Genomic DNA, 22,144 nt, shown 5'->3' on the forward strand with positions numbered 1-22,144 from the left:
AATGAATTATGTTAGAAAAAGTGAATTTGAAACAAGTTTTTAAGTCAAAGCAAATTTGCCGCCAACGCGAGCTGCTGTCATCGACCCGTTGCCGCAAACGATTGCAACCGAGCCAAAGGTTATAGATAATATTTTCACTGTTAAACTGCAAAAGTATAACAAAACAAGGAACAACGCGTCAGACCGTAAACTGCGTGTTTTTATCTATGGACGATTTTGGTTGCTCGGAGTTAACTTACTGTTATTTTTAGTTAAAATTTACAACTGTGAAGTTCGGAAATAACGGTGCGAAATGTTGATGTGCTCTGTGAATTATTTAGAAACAACAACGAAAATAATTAAATAATGACAGTTGCGATTTTCAGTAAAGGCCAAGCAAAAATATTCCTCAACTGACCAATTCGAGTCGAACTTTGGCATACACTTGTATGTGCATATGTACATATGTATATGTATTTAAATAAATATGTATGCATGCATGTATTTAAATAAAAAATATACAGTGCACATCTCTATCTATTGGAATCTGCATGTGTGCAGTACATGTTTTCATACATGCATTACATGCACATGTGTATACATGCATTACATGCACATATGTATACATGCATACACAGTTATTGAGTTATTGATGGATGTGATGCACATGTATACATATAGATAATTTATATTTATCTGCTCTCACATGCATAGATGTATCTTCGATTCGTGACTGCTTGAACGACAGGATAAAAGACTTTTCAAAAAGTATCTGAAGCATATAAATAGAATACTCAAAGCGGAGCATATTATAATGGCTCTACCCAAAAAGATCAAATGTTTTAAATATTTAGTTTACAGTTATGTGTTCCTCTTGGCGGTAAGTAAAACTAAATTGTTCATTGTTTGTCAAAAAACCAATTTACTCCTGATGCAAAGGATGCATGGGAATGTACATGCATACATGCATGCATAAATGTATTTAGGTGTATATGTATTTGTGATGCAACGACCGTTGTCCGAAGTTGTAAGCCCGAATGCTGCAATTGCATACATACATACATACATATACATATATATGTACTAAGTAAATAAACATTTGAAAAATAATAAAAATTCTATAGCATCGCATATTTAATCATTTATTTACAACTTCATATGCATTAAAAAGCTCAGCACACACACACACACACACACACACACACAGACACACGTTTATGTGTACACATAAGTGTGTATTGTATATTTATATGTACATGCGTACACTGGCAAAAATTGGTGCTTCTGCATTTGACCTTGAGCTAATTTACATCAGCGCATAATATATATGTATTTTAATACATGCATATATACATATATATACATGCATATAGATACATACTTCTGTATGTCACATATCTACTATGTCATACAAATGTAGGCATATTAAGGAACATATGTATGTATGTACGTATGTACGTACATATGTGTCAAGGACTGAAGTTTGTAGGATAACTGAGGATAACTGCACGACTTTAAGCCAGTCAAGGACTCGGACTCTCCTCCCGTTTCTTAGATAAACATTGCCTTAGCTTTGGCAAAGCAATAACTATTTCCGATTAGAAGTTATCCCGAAGCTTATCATAAAAAAAAAAAAAAACAGATGCCTTTCCAAAGGCCTACACTTGAAAACCTATTTAATGAAAATGGAATATAGTAGCACAATTAAAAGTAAATAAAGAAAAACTTCTTCAGCCTCATGGTAAGAGAAAATAGGATTTGATGATTCCTAAAATAAAACAAAATAAATAAATACCTTATTGTCGAATTTGTTGCCTCCAAGTTGACTGTGATTTGGCATTTAGGCTCTCATGCAAGAAGAAGTTTTCGAAGATTTATATAATTTTGTCTTTTTCTGTTTTTGCATGTTAAATGGTCCAGCTAACAGGAGCAGCTCAAATATTTCTGGGAACATCTCTCTTATGGGGACACTCGGTCTATTATGGCATTGTCCAGAACAAGCTGTGGGCACCAGCCGCAATCCTCCTGTGCCTGGGACCTGTCACGTTCATATTGTGCTGGATGGGCTGTCAGGCTACCAATCAGAGGAAGCGCTGTCTGCTTGGAATGGTAATCCAATCAGAAATGCTAATTGCTGTCCAAATTTTGTAGATATGTAAATACGTGCTTCTAATTTTTCTTGTAGTTTGCAGCTCTTTTAGTGGCGTGTATATGTGTTCAATTTATAATCTGTGGTTGGTCCTTGGCAATGCGGGAAAATCTGCCGACGTCTGTAGAGATTTTCATAGACGATTCATTTGTAGAGTTTTTAGACAAGTTCTCAAGGACTAAAGTCGACAACTTGCATTTGTGGAATCGCATGCAATCTCAGGTAAGCCCTGGCTTTGGAACCCCAGTAAGATTTATCTGGCATTTAGCCCCGTGCTGCGGTAACATGTATGCAGGGCATCCCTAGTCGGGCGCTCCCGTCTCCCGTCCTTGTTTTACAAGCATACTTTTATCATATCAGATCATACTAAAATCAACATGCCTTATGGTTCTAGTTGCAATGCTGCGGCGTCGATGGGCCGCTCGACTATCGACGACTCTCCTTGCCCTGGTCCTGTTGCTCCCGGCCTGAACACGCCTACGAATCGGCTTGTGATACTCACTACAAGCGCGGCTGTTTGGCCGTGGTGTCGGAACAAATCAAGAGTCGCCTGTTGATAACTGCATTCGGAGCTGCAATCATTGCCATACTTCAGGTAATCACAATTCGCGAATATATTTATTAGCGCATTACATTTTATATTTGTACTTATAGAGCTTGGGTATCTTCTGCGCGGTCCATCTAACCATACTGTTCGGGAAGAACGACAATACCCATCCAATGAATATGAATCGAAAAAAGAAACAGCAGCAGTTCTTACCTCTGACTATCCAGGACAAGAGGCATGATTTACCATCTCCGATCAATCTGTCGCCTTCAGCACCAGGACAGCGCGTTTTAAAAACTGCTCTGCCTCCGGCCATGCATAAATGACAGACGATTAGTTTTTAATATCTAAAATTTATGAAAACTCAAAAAGTTATAAAAATGTTGTAACCTGAGATGGAATGAATATAACTGTGACCCTCAATGTTACGTTATGGTAATTTAAAAAATTTACCGTTCGAAAAAGAGCAAACATTTAAGCTTTGTTTATTTCGCCAGTACTTTAATTACATCTAAAAAACTGGGCTGTAATGGCTGCAATTAGTAACCCCGAGAAACGTTTGGCGGTACGTAGAATGCATCCACTGCCTTGGGCTTCTTTTTCTTGCCGAACCAGCGCTTGGGATAATAGACCTTTTTCTTGTAGATTTGTATGTCAATATCCTCTTTGTTCTCAAAAAACCAAAGGCTTTGCCGCATCGATTTTAAAGTTTCCAACGTATTTTGAATGTTCTCAACACGAGTAATTGTATCCTGGACTTTCGTCTGTTCCTCCACAGCGCGTTGGAACCTTGCGTCCCACTCTTGGTAACTTTTCGCGTATTCCGACATGAGCTGTGGCTCAAAGCTGGCGGCACATTGTTTAACGCGGTCATCTAAAAGCTCATCAAATGCATCAGACTTTGTACATTTTTTAAGAGCTTCGTCCAGCAGATTCTTAAAGTCAGGACTACTTGGCGCCTCCAAGGCGTCAACTATTTTACGGCACACCTCCAATACGTCCTTATATAAAATCTCACTGTCCTGTTTAACAGACTCTTCTGCTTCAGCATAGCGCTCACTCAGCACAAAGCCAAGCAAGGATACATTTTGTCCAAGTGTCCTTTCTAGACTCGCACTGGAACCCAATTTAATCAGGGCTTCGCCGAGTTGTTTTTCTTCTGATTTCGCATTTGTATTCTCACCGAAGTTGCGCAGAAATTTAACACGAACTTTTTCCTTAAGTGAACAAATTATACATTTTTTAAAATATTGATTATATACGTATTTTAAAACATACCACTTCCGGCGCCTCAACCTTTGCTTGTGGACTTGGTTGGTAGCCTTTTAAAAAGGTGTAAAAAGATTTCAGGGAAAGCACAGCGACCAGCTCGTTGTTGCATAAGTCTCGTTCCACAAGTAGAGCGGCAATTTGTGCCGCTTCCCTAGTGTTTCCAGCGTGTAGCAATTGGTCCATTAAATGGCATCCTGTGAACTGGTCAATGAATATGCCATACTGCAAGGGGCTCCGCAGAACGTTGACTGCATCTTGTGGGCCGGAAAAGTCGACTAGTTGTTTTGCCAATATATTCGGCAGAAGCGGCACAGCGCTGCAATCCTTCTGTTTTCTAAACATAAACAAAGTTGACTGGCACGTTCATTTATTCTTTAGTTAACCTTAAGTTTACCTGAGTTTTATTAGTTTGTCCAATAAATCCATTTGCTTATGGTCCTGGTTGACAAAGACATCTAAATCCAAATTGTTGATTCTTTGGCTGGGAACATTTTGTGGACCTTGATTTGCTAAATTGTTGAATGCACTCGAGAAGTATGACAAGCATCTCCGATGGGCATGAATGCAGATTACACTCGATTTAAGCATACTCGCTTTATTATTTAGAAAAGTCTTGAGCATTTCATTAGCTAACCACGTGAGAAGGTCGCCTTGACTAGAGCTATGTAATTGAATGAAAAATATATAAATATTATACACTGTTAGTTGAATGCATATACATATAAGTTTACTAGAATAAACTAAATATTTATGTATAAACCACCTTTAACAACGTACCTGGTTTCTCTATTTACTTATGTATATTAATGTTGAAATAACAAAACATCTGATATCACGGCAGGGATACTTGGCGATATATGTTGCTTTTCGATTTTCGATACTATCAAATCATGAGGTGAAAGCCATCGAATAACTGGGAAATTTATCGGGAAATTCTTCGTTTAGTCCTTCAATATAAAAAAACGTCCAAATAAGTCGGGTGTAGTGTCTAGTTCATATAATTTTTTACCAGGTTCCATTTCCACCGGCGGAACTTAAATTTATGGTGTACTTTATATAATATAAGCAATTAAAAGTTGCCGATAGCCCAGTGGCAGCACGATTGACAAGTGTCTTGCAACAACGATACTGCTTGACGATGAATTTCCGATAGTTTTGAACTATCGTCAAGACGGGCGAATGAGCTAATAACTATCGATGACTAGTCACTATAAAGCTTGAATTTTCAATTTGGCGGTGTATTTTGTATTTAAAATGCACACATACATATATACCATACACATACATACATACGCGCTACCTAAACAAGACCCCAACTATAACCTAAGCTAAATAACTAAAATAAACTGAATAAACAAAAAAAACACATACAAACATACATACACACACACATACACATACACACATACACATACACACACATACACATACACACACACACACACACACACACACACACACACACACATACCTACATACATACCTACATACATACCTACATACATACCTACATACATACCTACATACATACCTACATACATACCTACATACATACCTACATACATACCTACACCTCCTGCTCCGCCCCCTTGGGCATCCTCCTGCTCCGCCGGGTCCTCGGCTTCCACCGTTGAAGCCGCCTGCGCCAAATTCATAGGCGAAACCTGCAGGCCCTACTTAAATTTTTGAGAATCGAGGAGGAGGGCAGCTTTAATAAATACGTTTTCTATTTAAATTTGCTGCGCAACAAGATGAATTTGCCTGATATTAGAATAGAAGAAAACTTACATGTACACATACAAACATATATACACACATACATACAGACACACACATACACACACACACACACACACTTACACACTTACACACATACATACATACATACATAATTACATACACACATTCATACATTCATTCATGTATTTATTCGTTTATACATGCATTCATATATATACACATACTTACATACATCCATTCATGCATACATACATACATACATATGTACATACATAACTACATATATACATAATCAATTTGGCATATAAATCTGGATTATTCGTGGTCAAAATTCATGTGAAAATAGTACTCTTAAATATCCTGTATAATACATGGATGTAAGAAACAGTTTTTTGAATCTTATAAACTTATAGACTAGGCGATCCCGAACTTAGTTTCTATAGAGAAAATAATTTTAAAACCGTAACAGTAATCGGAACCCAAGGTTTGAACCAGCAACTGGGTACAAGGATGTAAGAAACCTTTTTGGAAATCGAACCTTCAGACTAGTATCTATATAAATATATATACATATGCAAACATAACATAAATATGTTATTGTATGTTAGACACACATACATACGTACATATGCAGGAACATGTTAGCAGCCGTTCTCCATTTGTTACATACATACATACACACTTGTTTGTAGGCGAATGTGCACATGTACATATGTACATACATGTTGGGTGCATGCATCGTAGACTGCACTATTTTTTAACAAACTTATATACACAGTTCTACTTGCATGATAAAGCGGGGTGATTGTAGTATAAAGTAGTTAGCTAAAATCAGCGAAGCAGAAAGCCTTTCCATCCCTCACTCGTGTGGCAGCTGCTGATATACACACATGTTTATATGTCTATAAGTGCCACGAGCTGCACATTTGGATACACATGGTAAACTGAGCACAAGTTCTCCCATATACACATGCATACATACATACATACCTGCACATACAAGACAAGCGTACAAGTGTGCCATAATATAAAACACGATCAAAAGAGGCACAGCCGGAACAGACAGAGCATACATTGGTGGGTTTTGTCTTCTTGACTCTCTGCGATCCGTTGACTGTTCTGCTCGACATATATCCACACTGTAAATGTACATACATACATGCATACATACATACTAATTCGTGTGTTTGTATATGTATAAACATATGAATGTGCCTAAGCGTATGCCACGGTCGACATAGTTCAGTTGTGATATACCAGACAATTGTGCTTGACCATGCCCAGCGAACGGTTCGGCAGCAGTTTTTTAAAATAGCGAAATTTACTGTTCTTTCTGTGTTACGCTCTTCGAAGAGCCCAAAATAAGTTAATATGCAACTGTTCTTAGCTTTTATTATTGCTGCATCGACAATTCTAAAAGGTAACGGCAAAAATCCGTGTGCTGCTGCAAAAAAAAACAAGTGTTTGTACTGATCTTTATAAAATTATTTATAAATTTAGAAATGAAATCATCTCTTCACGTGAATAATGAGTGTATACATATATACCTATATGTATATATATGTATATATATTTGTGTGTGTGTTAAAAATAAACAAAACTGTTTAAAGTAAGAGCATGTTTGTGTATATTTCTTGCGAATATATAGTTTCGTACAAATTTACAAGCAAATAAAAGTGTATTCAAATGAGGTCAACTACTAAAAAACATTGGAAAATTTATAGTTTCATTTAAATCATAATTCTGAAGAAAAAAAAACAAACGAGAAATGGCGCTGTTAAAATTCAAATAAAAGAAAATTGTTCAAAGAAAATTGTGGTAAAAAAAAAATCAATAAAATTAATGTAGAGAAATAAAAATTGTAAGCATAATATGTTAATTGGCAAAAAAAATGCGCAAAAATTAAGATATCTGGGATTTGTATAGGATCTTCATTGTAGACCGTAATCCTTACGCGGCAAAACTAAATTATTTTCATTCTCATTAGGAAATGTATTTCATTAATATATTAGTTTGTTTTTCATATAATCAGGGACTTTCTCTGCTCTGCTCTAGCGTAAATGCCTAGGAGAAAGCCTCTTGAGTTGCCGTTCCTAAGATTCGAACTTTCAAAAATAATATGGAATACTGCAGTCACTGTGCATTTAGACGCTCACTTTGAGAACCGAATTCTTAACTAATTTATATACCAAAGCGCAAAACCTTATTTTGAACATGTATAAGAGCTCTAGTCGCGAGTGCCTGAAAAGGCACCCTGATCCCAGCGATCTTATTCAAAGCGTTTGCCGCTTACCATCGATTCAATCGAAAGAATCGCTTAAAAAGGTTTATAAGAGAACAAATAACACTATTGGGGTGCTTATTTCGTTCCAGTGTTGTAAGCTTGTAAAATCTTGCAATCACAGTAACACTGAAGAGTGTCTTGCAACAGTGTGACCCTGACATGATAAATCTCCATCAATTGGTATTTTGTTGATTTGGTATATTTTAGCGCTAAAGTTACGGCAATAAGTGTTAAATGGCCTGTTCGAGGTTCATCCTCAGTTGTTAAAAAATCTCTCAAAACCCAGCAATTGCGAACTATACAATTTTTCGCAGAATTGTATCTGCTTAACCGTAAGATATAGGTCTTCAAGGTCTTCACGACAGCCTACTTTCAAGTTGTATAAGGGTAACCCTATATACATTTTGTTAACAGACGCTTAACAATGTAACGCATTCAAAGCCCTCAAAGTACACATATATATTCTTGATCAGCCGAGCGTATATACCCATGCGCGTCTTTGCATCTGTCTGTTTCTATACAGTTAAGTCTTAAGCAGAAAATATGTCGGAACAGGCCGGATCGGACCATTATATGATATAATTGCCCTTAGAATAACTCTTTATGATTTCGAAGAACTCGAACCTTAATATTTAAGTTTCCTAAGAGTATGCTTTCCATATTGTGAGTTTTAGGAAAACACAAGAAACTAATGTTAAGTAAAAATTTGATTTAAAAACGGATTATTTTTAGAATTTTCTGAAGAGTAACTTGTAAGCAGCGAACTTAGCGCGCTGTTAAGCAAAGGAATCAGTTTTAATATTCAAGCCTGTTGTCGATCAAAAATTCATGACAAGTCTTTCATCTCTGATATCACGCTTGCTGAATACGCGCGGCAGGTTAAGTAGACTTGAAAAGAAATGTGCCCTAGAGCGAATCATTCCAACTTTCTTCCGTACGTCTTAAGTCGCATAAAGTTATCACAATTTTGTAAATGATCTCTCATTCAATATTATGCTCTTCTTTTCGCAAAGATGTACAATGTCTGCCAGTCAAAATCGATGCGGAAACAAAGTTTATTGTTCTTCAGAACGACGGCATGGAACCAACCGTATTAGAATGTGATTATAATCTCAATGACACCGATTCATTTCTGACTGTGAAATGGTTTAGAAACGACAAGACTATTTACCAGTGGATCCGAGGATCGCATCCGGCGCCAATTGTATGTATTATTATGTTAGCCTGTTAGACTATTTTGATTATATATAAAGTACTTGCGTTAGCCGGAATTCAAAAGTGATGTGGATAGTTCATATGAGAGCTCAACGGATCCAAATAAACAATACAGTGCACTGGCCCTCATAAATCCTTCCATAGATTCCACCGGAGACTATAAATGTGTTGTACAAACGAGAACAGAAACGATAACGGTTCATAAAAGCGTACAGGTGATCGACGTGAGGAATTATACGCTGAACATGTATCGCTATCAAATTCAAAATGAGACTCAACTGGAGTGCACGGTCTCCAACGTGTTTCCGAAGCCAACAATAACTATTACGTATGTAGCTGCCCGTCAAATTGCTGGGAAAATATTTTTAAAATGATCAAATTACATTTCATTGCTTTAGATCGGAAGATGATGATATTGTCAAGGTGGTGGCCAATGAGCCGCAGGAAAACGAGGATGGATACTTTAATGCAACTACTTTTGCCGCGATCCAGGATGATGACGAAGACACGGACTCCCACAAATGTGTTGTGACTTTCGAGGGCTATTCACAGAATTTGACAACCATACTAACGTCTGGTTCGTGTAAAAGTTGTACAGATTATCGGATATTATTCCTGAGTTGCTTAGTGTATTATTTATTCTCTAACATTAATATTTTAGATTAAATAAAATTTGTTGTTATATTGTTAAAACTACTGTTACACAGAGTTGTTCTTATTATTGTTATATTAAAATTAAAACGAGCAACACCAATACATTGGAATATTCCTTTTTAAATGACCCCCCCCCCCCCCCCCCCCCCCCCCAATTCCCATCTTGCTGGCGTCTTGATGCGAGTGTTTAAAAGCCTAGCAAAAGTTTATTCAAAAGGTCAAATAAGATGAGACGCGTATCCGCTTTCTTGAATAGAAGGCATCCTAACCAGAATAGTCAGACCTACTACATCTCTAGCGTAGATTTAATGTTCGTATATTGGCAAGTCGAACTAGACGATGGACGAAGACAAGAGCAAGATAGTAATCACCCAGATGCGGTCCAATGTTTTTGTTTTTCTGGACGACCTGCCTGGTTATTGCCCTAGGTTTCCAAACTCATCTAAGGTACTTGTAAGTGAGCGAACCATAGCCTTCTTTTCAGCCAAGTTGAATAAGCATCAACGGTAATTTTTCGTTCCTGAAAAGAACTGCTTGTGGGTGTCAAGCTTTCTGATAGCTGGCTGATAGACGCACCCACAACGAACAACAAGAGGTTGTCTCGAACCGAAGATAAGCCATTAACTTCTTTATTGATTGATGGCTGCACGAGATCTTTCAGGGTCATCTACATCTCTTAAATACAGCAGCTCAAGGAAGGCAGGGGGGACAAGCCGCCTACCATAGTTTGAATGGCATCGAAGACATCCACGACGTGTGCCCCTACGACGTAGTAGTCAGAATCCTTTACCACTCCATACTCAAGTGCGAGATCATTGATGACCTGCGGTGAGATTAGAAGCGGAGTCTCCAAAGCTTGGGTAGTCCCATCGAGCTCATCTTGGGAAGTCAAATCGAATGGCATGAACCCTTTCTGCCAGGCGAAGTTGTCGGCCTACTCTTCGCCTGTAAGGCTGTATTTACCATCATTGTGAAGAAGAAAAACGGTTCTAATGGTTAAGTTTTTATGTAGCTCGCCAGAGTAAGTTTTCTGCGTCGTAGGTGTAGTCCATGTTCTCCAGCCTGTTGGAGAAGATTACAACCTACTTTTCGCCACTTCGCCTGTCTCAGAGATGCTCGGTCATCTGAAACCTACGCCTGCACTGCCTCTTGACCCTAAGCAGATTAGCTAATTCTGTTGACAGATCGTTGCCAGCATTATCCAGCTGCCTGACAACTGGTGGAGGAGTGACTCCGGCTGCCTCAGGAAAACACGGAGCTCAGTGCGGGTGTCGATCGGTATTCCGCAGACCACTCTGGCTGCATTCTCCAGGACAACTATCAGGACCAGGTGGTCGCTTGGGAGGTCGCATTGTCAGCAATAGGGAGGAGTTTGTGTTGGTGCATCCCGTTGCCTAGAGCTGGCGGCGTTGATTCATTGGTAGATGAAGCTGGTAGTGCTGGGAAAGGCTTTTTAATTGTCAATGGGTGTGGGCTCAGGGGTATTGTTGCGGGTTCGATACATTAGCGTGCTCATCCGCTGCACCAGTAAGGCAATGCACATAGAGATAGTCAAGGATCTATCGACTGCAGGGAAGCTAACCAAGCAGCATTTTTACCGCTCTTCATATCCATTGTTAGCTCACGCCCACTACTCTCGCTTTTAGAGATCCCAGAAAATCTAGATGTCCTGACTCCTGCTTATCCACTGTTTGGTGGTCCTGCAAAAACCATCATCGAGCCTGATCTAACAAAACTGTACTACAACCGCTTGGTTGGACGGCAGCGTATGGTAAATCCTCAACGGGTGTCTGGCGTGAGGAGTACCTCATTTTAATACAAAAGCGGCCTAAATGGCCTACTCTAACACAAGGGTTTTGCGCCAACGCATGGTGCTCGCCAAGGATGAAAGTCTGCCTCCCATGCGTTGGCCGCCGGGTAGGGTACTGAATCTGATTAATAGTAAGAATGGGGTATCTCGCGTATCCAATCATCATCTGGAATCATTAGAAGAGCAGTAAACACGGTGTCCGGTGACCTTTAAGGTGTCTGTTGAAAGATCGGCAGGAGGTCTTCTTCTTTTATCTCACTCACTCTTCATTCGTTGTTGATCTTAGCGAAGCAAAGAAATTGTTCTGAGCCACAGTTAAATAACTTTACTGATGCCTCCATGTTTCCTGGCAATAGTTATCACAGGGAACACAAATTGAGTATATTCATGATCTTTAAGTGCCACGCCCCGACCTCGCAAATTTTAAGATAAATTTCTTGCTTTATATTTTATTATAAAAACATTTTCTTTGGCACGAATTTTGAGATTCCGGAATTAATACATCGTAACATTGAGTCCCAGACAGTGCGTCTTGCCGCCTTTCCATTTTGGTACAATTATCTTTCATAACATAAACTGCATGCCTTTCTTGTTTCCGAAATTTCGCCCTACGATTCTGGAACCAAACCTAAAAAGACATTGCAAATAAATCAGTAGTGCAAATGAAAATCTAAAAAGAACGGACATCTTCGACACGCCGAAGACTTTTTACCCCTGTTGACATAGGCATGGCAGGGTTTTATTACAAAAGCTTTGTTTTCGAACGATTATTCAAGCTTATCAATTAGTTAATTAGCTGCGGCTTTGCCCATGAACGGGCCAAACCCTTTAATAAGTTCACACAACAGCTCACTCGAAATCTCTTCTCGACATACTCTTTTCTGTGCTCTCATTGATATCATCAGAATACATACTAACTTATGCTTCTAGATCTCGGAGTTCTTCAAAAAGCTAAGCAGGCTTGGAAATGATCGTTCGGCGCTCGAGGCTAGGCTTTTGGCTGATACTCTCAGCAGTCTTACTCTCTCTGGGCATAACAAAATGATCGCAAGCACTCATGGAGCTCTCTCTCGCGTTAAGAATTCTTGATTCGATCATTTTTCAATTTGAGCCCTCTATATATTGCTCGCCCACAATCAGAAAAAAATATTAAATAGAATAAAGTTGGTCCCGGGTATTTGTGTTTGGAAATCACCAATAAACCAAAAAAGTAAAGTTACAGAAAATCTATTTCTTATATAGGTTTATCAGTCAAATGTATTTAAATAGATTTTGACTTTTGTTAAATTTACCTGTACTCTCGCCTCCGTCAAATGCAATTTTGATGCAATTTCTTCCCTTGTATATATATCTGGATAGTGTGTTTCCAAAAATATTTTTTCTAGTTCATTTAGTTGACTTGATGTAAAGGTTGTACGTATTCGTCTTTGTTTGGATTTATCGCTTATACTCGAGCAGTCGTCAGTATATTTAAGTGGATATCCTAAATTAAAATAAGAAATGTTTGCAATTTACATGTATTAATTATTGTTGCTTCAAAGAAGAGCGCTACCTCCAAATTTCAAAGTTAGTTAACAATCCGGCAGCAAATCAGTGCCAAATAGTTGGCTCTAAATATTAAATTGACATCCGAATGTGTTAAATATCGAAACTTCACCACATAGTTATAAGCCAAGTAAATAAGAATATACAAATATTCTATGGTACAAAAAGATCTAAAGATAAATTTCATCAAGATCGGTTAAGAAACTCAGAAAAAACGTGATTTGGCTGGCCTCGTGTTTGCGGCAGCTAGCGCAAATTCAAGAATTTCTGTCTGCATGTACACACACACATTCATACGTATATTATTTAATTCTATCTACAGCTTTGCAATTGCGATTGTTTTGTGTTCTGTGCTTCTCAATTGCAAGTATGGATGTGAGGTAGAGGCGACGGCAAGTAGTGTGGTCTGATACGAATTCGAGTGCTATCGAGGGAACTATTTTTTTTTAAATTTATTATACCTCTGCAGAGGGTAAGTTGTTCTATGGAAAATTTGTTTGTTTTTCAAGATATCTTGACCAAAATCATTATTTATATGTTTCATTACATGCTCATTACATTTATGCAAAATCTTATTTACAGCGGACTACTATATAATATAGCTGCCATAGGAACGATCGGTCGAAAAATAAGTTGTATGAAAAACTTTTTGTTTTTTATGTGCTTCTTATTTACGGGCAAGGCACTCTGAGCATTAGGAAAATGTTGGGTTGGGTTTAAAAAATAAAAGCTCCAGAAGTGTGGCGCGGGCGGAAGAAGCAGCGCTGCTACTCACGAGTTTGTGTGTTGTGTATTTATTTTTGTAAAGGTTGTTAACTTTATGAATTCATATTGAGCTATAATTTAAGATTTTTGAAATTTAAAGCTTGCTTGCTTATTCATTTATTTGCGAGTCTCTACTCGGGAGCTCAACAATGTGAATCCCTGTCTGCTTTTTATAATAAAATGATTTGTTAATTTGGAAGACAGCACTATGCGCTCGCACTCTAAATGCTAATAAAGATTGGCGTTGTTGTATTTGCGATAATGCAGAGCAATGTTCAGCGTATCGCCTATTTTTATTTCAGCTTTCTTCTGAAGATTTGCCAGAAACAGAAAGTGCTAGCCACTTATCATCCCTGCAGATTGTAATTGACAATCTAAGTGAAGCAGGAGGTACAGAAAAATTAGATTTATGTGCATCCCCCAGTCGTAAAGGACGCCTCGAGTGAGGCTATAACAACATAGCCACGAGTCAGCGAAATCGTTGTCGCCGACGTTTCTAAGCACTTACAGTGCGTATTCGCGGCCACAACCATGTCAGGCTGAGGGAGAGGATTGCCAAAGTAGACAATAATTGTATTTAACCAATATCATTTGTCCACAAATTCACTCAACTTGATGAATATAGTAGGAATATAGTATAGGAATCTTAAAAATGTAACTTATATATTTGTGAAAGTTAAGACTTACCGGAATTATAGGACGTAATGTTATGTGTTCCGGGATAAAGATCGGCAACATTCGTTATTTTTGAAAAAAGTATATTGGACTCTTGATTTAATGAATTTCTTATTGCGGCCTCATTAGCCCGTAACTTATAGCTGGAATCAATTATTAAATTATAGTGGGCCATGTGATTTGGCACAGAAATTCTGGGATTTGCGTTCGTATTGTGCAATTGCGAATTTGAATTATATATACAATCTTTATCATAGCTTGTTTTGCTTAAAAATGAAAATTCCATTGCATCTAATCACTATTTGGCACAATAAAAAGAGCTCGACACTTATTAGATAATAATTTCGCTGTAACAATCACATAATAATAAAATAACTTAATTTGAAACCACTTCACAAAATACGAGTTTTAACTCTGGTTAAATAAAAAATTACTGTTACGATTGTCTTAACTTCATCCTTTAGATAAAAAAGGACACTAAGGATGCATAAAACGAAAGAGAGAAAAAATGTCGTGCTACGTGTTTGGAGGCGGTGCCAAATACCACACATTGTTTTGGGGGTGGAAATGTTTCAAATTACACCACACACGTCACAAAAACAATGACCATAAAGAAACTACTTTATTACGAAAGTCAGCTGGAATATCTAAGGAATGTAATTATAGATAATCGCCTTCGATTTTAGAAAAAACTTTACTTAACAAAAAACTATTAATTACTTCAGTCCTGTAAATATTCTCAAAGGATTCCATTAAAAACTTTATAATTTTCAATTATGTCATAACTAATGCGTCGATCCGGGAGAATATAAGGGATGCAAATTGTGATTAAAGATAATATATATCTACGGAATCTACGGAACATCGAGAAAATAGGTCTGAATCTGAAAACGAGAACGTACATAACAATTAGAAAGTATCTAGATATTATTATCCTAAAACCTAAATATATACTACATATATATTTTAATATTTTTCAAAAAAATACCTTTAAGGTATAAAGGCCAAAACAAAGCGAATATAAAAGATGCAGAACACCGGCTATGTAAAGTGGACAGCTCTTCTCTACACTGGGTAAAGGGCATCTCTTAGTCGGGCAGGGTATCTCTTGCTTTTCTCATACCCTGCACCCATTGAAAATGGAAAAGAAGGGTATAACTGTTTTCTGACAATTAATGTAACCGCTTGAAGGAGGCATCCCCAACATACTCCTCTGTCTATCCTAATAACAATTCCCACCCTTTTAAAATGATTTCCTCTAGTTCTACACTAGCTTGTATTATTTCCCATTCCTCTCTCCTTTCAGCTATAAATTCTTTGAAATCTTCTTACTCTTGACTCAAGTAGTGTAGTGCTTTCTTTCTTCGTCCATTGCTAAAGCTTTTAAATTATCCATCGAAATGGTTTATCTCTTTGGAAAGAGTCTTATATCGTTTCCCTCTCTTCAATCGTACCACACCTTATCTTGTTAGCTATACAATCGACAATATTCCATTGCATTGTATACTAACAGTTAGGGATTTTTGATTCTAAGCTGTGCTTCAATCTTTATATAGCTAACATCCTTAACGAGACCAAAGGTGTACTTGGATTTATTAAACTCCTATATATCTTTCTCGTTCGACCTTTCCTTGAATACTGCTCTTGTATTGAGGTCAGTTTAGAAGCGAATACTGCTTTTTGCCTTACGAATTTTAAATTGGGATCCCAATCTACGGTTGCCATCATACTCCAGCAGGCGTCTTCTTCTTGATCTTCCGTCGTTAACCAACATTAGTACAAGCCTCGGTGTTGTCTTTCTACATAAATTAATTTATGGGAACATAGATTCTTCTTTTCCGTTAGGGCTTCTTCAATTCTCTGCTCCGTCCAAACCTACCAGGAACTATCGCCCCTTATTCCTAATAACGTGCACAAGAGATTATGCTATGCACAACTCTTTTGTTGTATTATGCAAACAATACAATAGTTTGTACCACGTGTTCTCCACCAAACTTTCTCTCCTACTAATAAAATTGTTGCTTTCAGGATACCTTTGGAAACTCACTGATCATTCCCAGCTTTAAGTAGGGGCAAAGCTTGCGGACAGGCCATAAATTTCCCCCGGTCGGTAAATTCCTTCACTATCTCTTTGCTTAATACTCTATATACAATAAGAAGAAAAAATAGGCATTTTAGAATATATAATAGATTTTATAGAAAAAGTGTTTGGCAAATAGGAAGAGGAATCTTGTGTTAATTAAACTCTTCCCCAGAAGTCCAACTGAAACTGTTTATACACTCATTTTAACATGTTAATGTTTCATTCCACTGTTCCAATACTTTTTACGATGCTAAGTTTACTTATCGATAAATGTGTTTTGGAATATTTTATCGAGTGTGTGGTGTTTTTAACTTCATTTCGTGCGGCGTTAGATTAATAAACAATAAGTTCGCTTTAACATGGAAAAGCAACGAGTTATTAAACGTCGGGATAAGAAGGATAAGTCAAACCAATCCATCAAAGTACGCAATAATTTAATATTTATGTACAATAACTAAAATGTTTAACACTAATTTAGATTGTGGTCCGTCATTTGCCACCGACAATGACCGAAAAGGAGTTTTTGGAGCAAGTGGATCCATTGCCGGAAAACGATTCCTACTACTATTGCCCTGCCGACTGGTCCCTCGGACAAGAAGCCACATGCCGTGCATACATTGATATGTCGCTTAAAGATATTGCCGAAGTTCTGCAGTTTCGCGACCGGTTTGATGGATATGTTTTTGTCGATTCAAAGGGCGCAGAATACGTTGCCATTGTGGAGTATGCCCCGTTTCAATGCTTTTTGAAGAACAAAGCGCGGAGTCACGACAACAAAGTGAACACTATTGAAAAGGAACCGCACTTTCAAGAATTCCTTCAAAAGTTAGCCGAGGAACGTGAGGAGGCAAGTCGTTTGGGGGATATAAAGATTGATTTCACGTTTGAAAATCGAGGTGATGAGAAGGTAAAGTCTACTCCGCTGCTTCAATACTTGGCAAACAAAAAAGAAAAGCGTCGCGAAGAAGCGCGAAAGCGAAACGAAGAAAAACGAAAGCACCGTGAAGAGCAAAAATTACTAAGGTCGACAGAACAACCGGAAAATATAAAAGTGAAGGATACTGGAAATGAAAATAAAAAGTCTGTTAATAGTAATGCCAAAAAAGGATTTAACAACAAAGAAGGTCAATTGCCGGAAGATACAGCGAAAAACGCACGTTCCAAGCGTCGGACTGAACGCGACCAACGTCGGCGCGAAGAACACGAACAGCGAAAGTTGGTGCGCGATCGCGAAAACCGCGATAAGAAAAAAAATGACCGCCATGACAAAGATATGAACCAAAAACCCTCAAAGCATTCAAATTCAAAGAAAGATATTGTCATTTTAAAGAAGAAATCTACAGCTGATACCAATTCAGTTGACCCAAACACATGTGCAGCCTCATCAGTAGATGTGTCCAGCGAAATGCTGGCAAAAACTGATAAAAGCAATGAGCCCGCAGATAAATGTTTAAATTTGAAAGAAATTGGTAAATCGGTTCCAACCCCCTCAGAACTCAACAGCCCGTTAACTAGTGAAGAAATTGGTATGCCACAGGATACATGTAAAGCTTCTAATTCACGTGCAGCAGAGGAACGTCGAATAAGAAATAAGGTTTGTTTTCACAAAGATAACATAATTATCATAAAGTAAATATTGTTGATCTTCTCTAACAGGATCGCCCATCAATTGCCATATACCAGCCCAAGGTTAGAATCAATTTACGATCAGAAGATAATTCTCCAAGTGGTTGTAAAGACCCTGCTCGTGCAACAGAACCTCCATTATTAGCTTCCGAAGGCGATAGTTTTGTGACGGACGAGACGCCCAAGAACAAAAGATTTGGTAGACGCAACAAACACAAACTGCAGGACAATAAAGACAATTTTGAGCATGCACGGCGTGAATCAAAATCATCTGAAAGCAGCACAAGTGCCCATTCTACATTTAAATAACTTAATTAAATGCCTTAAATATTATTTCTAGTTATGCGCTTACTGTTTTATTAATAAAAATCACTCTCAATATCCATAAGACTGCTGGATTTCAGATTGTTTTTCACTTGATCCTGTGATTTGTACATGTGGGCCACTTGATTTGCGTCGGTTGCATTTTCAGGACTCTTATCATCGCGAATACGTATGAAACGAGGAAAACGCAGGGAAATGCCACGTTCAGCATCAACAATTCCTATTGACGCTCTATGGATCGGACTCAGCGATAGATCTGCACATTTAACCTCCCAAACTTGAACGGGTTCAAACCAAACGTCCGGCTCCAAGCTGGGGTCATATCTGAAATATGATTTGGCACTGCCAATCACATGCTTATTGAAAAATTCCGAATGCAGTCGTAAATCATCATCGGTGAAACCTTTAAGTATTAATGCAAATTCAATAAAAGTAAGCAATGAATGTGTAAATTAAATACCTGTTCCAATCTTGCAAATGCTTTGGTATTCTTCATTTTCTGTGTCATAACAAGCTAGCAAAAAGCCACCGTAGGTGCCGGTACGTCGCCCTTTGCCCTTGTAGCCACCGATAACGACAAGATCCAGCGAGTCTCCAACATTTGACAAATAGTCTTTTTTCAATTTGAGCCAGTTTCTTGATCTTTTTGCAATTTCATAAGTTGCTTCTTCCTCCAAAGTTTTTACCATAAGACCCTCACAATTACCTAAAAAGTACGAAAATAATTATGAATTCTAAATAAATAAAGACTTTAACTTTGTACAAGCCGAAAGAGACAACTCCAATATCGTATATAGTTCGTGTTCTGGACGACGAACTGATCTCTATAAAAGCGTCTATCTCAATACGATTAACGGCTAGCAAATTTATACCATATATACTCAGAACAGAACCTGATTTAGGCACGCCCACTGGAGATCACAAAAGTCAAGAATATGTATATAACCCAGATTTAAAAGACCACCTACATATAAGAGAATTTTTTATAATGATGAGCCACGTTCACTCCAAACCCTCAAGAATCGATATATCACTTGTGGTTATCTCTTTTCGATTGCTTAAAGATACTACATCGTGTATGTTAAAGAATCGTATATATAGAAACAATATAAATAAATTGGCGAAATCTTAATGTTTACTTGCCTTTGATGGATTCTTCCAAGAACTGTTGCACTTCATCCATATCATTTGTATCAAGGGCTGTGGCGAACTTCCATTCACCTTCTACTTCTTGAAAATGTTCAAATAACATCTTTCGACGTAAGGAAAGCGGCTTTGTGACAAGGGAAACTCCGTTAATAAACAGAAGATCAAAAATGTAAACGCACACTTGAACCTTAATATCATCGATATCAACATTTTTCCTCTTACGTGTGCTAAGTATTTGAAATGGAAGGATTTGCTTGCGTTCTATATCCCAAGCGACAATTTCACTATCAATTATATACGACTGAACATCCGTTTTCAGAAAAGACTTGCTTCTTGCAATAAGATCCGGATATTTCGGCGTATTGTTCTCAGAATTGCGCGAGAAAATTGAAATTTCGCCAAGTTCATTTAAATGAATTTGCGCCCGTTCACCATCATACTTCCATTCACAAGTAATATGCATTCCACTAAAGCGTTCCAGAACCTCAAGAACGCCTTTAGTTGGTTGCGCCAACATGGGTCTAAGCGGCATTCCAGGATGCATCGGGCAACGCTCTTGAAGCTCCTTAATATCATATTTCAGTATTGCTGGTATAATGATGTCATAGTTGGGACATTGGCTGGAAAAATATAAGGCGAATAGTAAAGCAATCTTTGTATACAACTTTTATAGCAAAATAATCAATAAATAAATAACATATATATATATATCTATATATAAAACTGACTGAGAGCTGGGATACAACTTGCAACTTTATTTATACAGGCATAAATTGCAAGATCAAATGAATGCTGACATTTTAGCTCTATAACTGCAAGTTGTCTTTTTACTTATTCATGTTGCATTTATTAAAGTCAAGAATTATTATCTTAAAGTCCGGCATATGTTAGCCAAGCCCCGCCCGCCTCTGTTCTTTCATATCTTTAAATGCATTAAACAAAAGTTAAATAAAAATTCGTAATGCTTACCAAAAAGTTGTTTTGAGCATTAATGTAGTCTCCGCTATTTCATCCTTGTAAACATCACACACTTTGTTCGTTTTGCAATCGTTTATATGATTTTTTTTAACCAGAGCAATTGCAAGAGCCGTAAGTAGACTCTGTTCGGCAATGCCAATTCGCAGTTTGCCAATCAAAGAGCGAATAAAGAAACGTGCCTCAGACAATCGGCAGGCAACAAAGACATCATAGACCAGTGTCATTTTGGCTTGGCCTGAAATTTTTGCAATCTCTTTGAGCTTGGTGAAAACTCCGCGCACATTTAAGGGCTTCGGGCGAAACATCATGCGCTGCGATACACGCGACTGTTCCGCAACAATGCCCAGATCGCCAGTTAAATGTGTTTGCGACTTAATGTGTGCTAGGTTTCGGCCTGTTGCTTTGCAAATTGCCTTCATGAGCGTGGTTTCGGCGACGCCAAGTTCCAGACCCTCGTAGGCGGGCGCCAGCTGATTGATGCTGAGGTAGACGCACGGCACCAGGTCTTCCGGACTAACCAACATAACCGAGCAAAAAAAGTTGCTCAATATGTCAATCATTTTTAATCGTCCCGAAGTCTCCTCAATAACTTGAAACGTTCGAGCCAAGGCCAAGTAAGGTGTCCTTAAAAAGATATAATTGATCATAGTTTTATAAATGCCAGGCCTCACGGAGCTCAAACAAAATGGGGGCAAGTATTGATCTGCTCTTCCCTGGCCGTACTTTGTTGAGTCCCAAATTTAAGTCCATAAATTGAGACATTTTTATTTCCGTAATACTTACACGCGTTCTGCTTTCCAATAGGCGTGTTTTAAGGGATGATAGGATTCCAAAGACGGGTCGTAGATTTCAATGCCTTCACCTTCAGTTACTTCTGGATTCAATTCCATCTTTGTAATCTTACTGGGAGGCATGGCCGCGGGCTTTTCTGCCTCCGTCGCTTCCAACGGCGGTTGTTTGTTTTCATTTCCCGCCTCTCCTACAGCGTCTTCAGACTTAATTTTGTTTTTAGATATGTTCTCTGTAGTTTTGGCCTTTCTGTTATTAATAATAGTTTAATGAATTATATGTTCATGTTCATGCAAGTCGGACTTACTCTGGGTCGCTCGCTTTTTCTGGGCCTGGGAGACTATCTTTCGGTTTAAAAAATGAGCTGCGAAAACGAAACAAGACGATGTGCTTAAAGACAATATCATGTTTATTTTGTGTATTCATATTTACGTTATCGACTTTTGCATCCTAACAATAATTTATCACAACTTTTCTAAATAAACAAATAAAAATATTATAAGCACACTCGCGCCTTTTTTTCGGTAAAATATCGATAACATGTAAAGGAATTTGTCTTC

At 37.9% G+C, this 22,144-nt stretch overlaps 6 protein-coding genes across 8 annotated transcripts; 3 read left to right on the forward strand and 3 right to left on the reverse strand.

Moving 5' to 3' along the window:
* Positions 1-172: 172 nt before the first annotated feature.
* LOC115759618 (leukocyte surface antigen CD53) lies at positions 173-3,109 on the forward strand. 3 transcript variants are annotated; one of them, XM_030700603.1, is made up of 6 exons: positions 173-426; positions 694-859; positions 1,900-2,088; positions 2,165-2,350; positions 2,523-2,723; positions 2,783-3,109. In XM_030700603.1, exons 2-6 carry the CDS (start codon positions 794-796, stop codon positions 2,999-3,001), a joined length of 861 nt encoding a protein of 286 aa, XP_030556463.1. In that variant the 5' UTR covers positions 173-426; positions 694-793; the 3' UTR covers positions 3,002-3,109. The 3 variants fall into 3 exon arrangements, with proteins under 3 accessions (XP_030556463.1, XP_030556478.1, XP_030556471.1); XM_030700618.1 differs by having other exon boundaries at positions 173-364; XM_030700611.1 differs by having other exon boundaries at positions 173-285.
* A 23-nt stretch (positions 3,110-3,132) lies between these two features.
* On the reverse strand, positions 3,133-4,808 carry LOC115759611. Its single transcript, XM_030700590.1, has 4 exons — positions 4,725-4,808; positions 4,342-4,608; positions 3,954-4,281; positions 3,133-3,892 (listed from the first exon to the last, which is right to left on the reverse strand). Exons 2-4 carry the CDS (start codon positions 4,566-4,568, stop codon positions 3,215-3,217), a joined length of 1,233 nt encoding a protein of 410 aa, XP_030556450.1. The 5' UTR covers positions 4,569-4,608; positions 4,725-4,808; the 3' UTR covers positions 3,133-3,214.
* Positions 4,809-6,948: 2,140 nt separating this feature from the next.
* On the forward strand, positions 6,949-9,898 carry LOC115758226. The gene is made up of 4 exons (XM_030698780.1): positions 6,949-7,107; positions 8,985-9,175; positions 9,237-9,514; positions 9,585-9,898. Exons 1-4 carry the CDS (start codon positions 7,059-7,061, stop codon positions 9,850-9,852), a joined length of 786 nt encoding a protein of 261 aa, XP_030554640.1. The 5' UTR covers positions 6,949-7,058; the 3' UTR covers positions 9,853-9,898.
* A 2,194-nt stretch (positions 9,899-12,092) lies between these two features.
* On the reverse strand, positions 12,093-14,921 carry LOC115762864 (aristaless-related homeobox protein). Its single transcript, XM_030705242.1, has 3 exons — positions 14,648-14,921; positions 12,943-13,133; positions 12,093-12,278 (listed from the first exon to the last, which is right to left on the reverse strand). The coding sequence occupies exons 1-3, from the start codon at positions 14,919-14,921 to the stop codon at positions 12,093-12,095; spliced, it is 651 nt and encodes a 216-aa protein (XP_030561102.1).
* Positions 14,922-17,033: 2,112 nt separating this feature from the next.
* Positions 17,034-18,708, forward strand: LOC115760289 (regulator of nonsense transcripts 3B). The gene is made up of 3 exons (XM_030701565.1): positions 17,034-17,140; positions 17,197-18,312; positions 18,375-18,708. The coding sequence occupies exons 1-3, from the start codon at positions 17,078-17,080 to the stop codon at positions 18,651-18,653; spliced, it is 1,458 nt and encodes a 485-aa protein (XP_030557425.1). The 5' UTR covers positions 17,034-17,077; the 3' UTR covers positions 18,654-18,708.
* On the reverse strand, positions 18,682-22,100 carry LOC115760280 (DNA ligase 1). The gene is made up of 7 exons (XM_030701553.1): positions 22,017-22,100; positions 21,892-21,948; positions 21,579-21,833; positions 20,787-21,419; positions 19,812-20,437; positions 19,129-19,374; positions 18,682-19,071 (listed from the first exon to the last, which is right to left on the reverse strand). Exons 1-7 carry the CDS (start codon positions 22,031-22,033, stop codon positions 18,704-18,706), a joined length of 2,202 nt encoding a protein of 733 aa, XP_030557413.1. The 5' UTR covers positions 22,034-22,100; the 3' UTR covers positions 18,682-18,703.
* Between the last annotated feature and the right edge of the window lie 44 nt (positions 22,101-22,144).

The sequence above is a fragment of the Drosophila novamexicana genome, unplaced genomic scaffold (assembly GCF_003285875.2).
Source record: "Drosophila novamexicana strain 15010-1031.04,08,12 unplaced genomic scaffold, DnovRS2.1 tig00000008-arrow-pilon, whole genome shotgun sequence".
NCBI classification, from domain to species: domain Eukaryota; kingdom Metazoa; phylum Arthropoda; class Insecta; order Diptera; family Drosophilidae; genus Drosophila; species Drosophila novamexicana.

Coding starts and splice junctions, on each gene's coding strand:
- LOC115759618 (XM_030700603.1), top strand. CDS start 794: ATGGCTCTACCCAAAAAGATCAAATGTTTTAAATATTTAGTTTACAGT. Junction 2,089..2,164: donor AGCGCTGTCTGCTTGGAATG/GTAATCCAATCA, acceptor TTTTTCTTGTAG/TTTGCAGCTCTTTTAGTGGC. Junction 2,351..2,522: donor GGAATCGCATGCAATCTCAG/GTAAGCCCTGGC, acceptor TTATGGTTCTAG/TTGCAATGCTGCGGCGTCGA.
- LOC115759611 (XM_030700590.1), bottom strand. CDS start 4,568: ATGCTCAAGACTTTTCTAAATAATAAAGCGAGTATGCTTAAATCGAGT. Junction 4,282..4,341: donor GACAAACTAATAAAACTCAG/GTAAACTTAAGG, acceptor GTTTATGTTTAG/AAAACAGAAGGATTGCAGCG. Junction 3,893..3,953: donor AGGTTGAGGCGCCGGAAGTG/GTATGTTTTAAA, acceptor TGTTCACTTAAG/GAAAAAGTTCGTGTTAAATT.
- LOC115758226 (XM_030698780.1), top strand. CDS start 7,059: ATGCAACTGTTCTTAGCTTTTATTATTGCTGCATCGACAATTCTAAAA. Junction 9,176..9,236: donor GATCGCATCCGGCGCCAATT/GTATGTATTATT, acceptor TACTTGCGTTAG/CCGGAATTCAAAAGTGATGT. Junction 9,515..9,584: donor AAGCCAACAATAACTATTAC/GTATGTAGCTGC, acceptor TCATTGCTTTAG/ATCGGAAGATGATGATATTG.
- LOC115762864 (XM_030705242.1), bottom strand. CDS start 14,921: ATGGAATTTTCATTTTTAAGCAAAACAAGCTATGATAAAGATTGTATA. Junction 13,134..14,647: donor CATTACGTCCTATAATTCCG/GTAAGTCTTAAC, acceptor ATTTTAATTTAG/GATATCCACTTAAATATACT. Junction 12,279..12,942: donor TGACGGAGGCGAGAGTACAG/GTAAATTTAACA, acceptor ATGTCTTTTTAG/GTTTGGTTCCAGAATCGTAG.
- LOC115760289 (XM_030701565.1), top strand. CDS start 17,078: ATGGAAAAGCAACGAGTTATTAAACGTCGGGATAAGAAGGATAAGTCA. Junction 17,141..17,196: donor AGTCAAACCAATCCATCAAA/GTACGCAATAAT, acceptor ACACTAATTTAG/ATTGTGGTCCGTCATTTGCC. Junction 18,313..18,374: donor AACGTCGAATAAGAAATAAG/GTTTGTTTTCAC, acceptor CTTCTCTAACAG/GATCGCCCATCAATTGCCAT.
- LOC115760280 (XM_030701553.1), bottom strand. Junction 20,438..20,786: donor ATGCTCAAAACAACTTTTTG/GTAAGCATTACG, acceptor ATATTTTTCCAG/CCAATGTCCCAACTATGACA. Junction 19,375..19,811: donor CTTGGAAGAATCCATCAAAG/GCAAGTAAACAT, acceptor CGTACTTTTTAG/GTAATTGTGAGGGTCTTATG.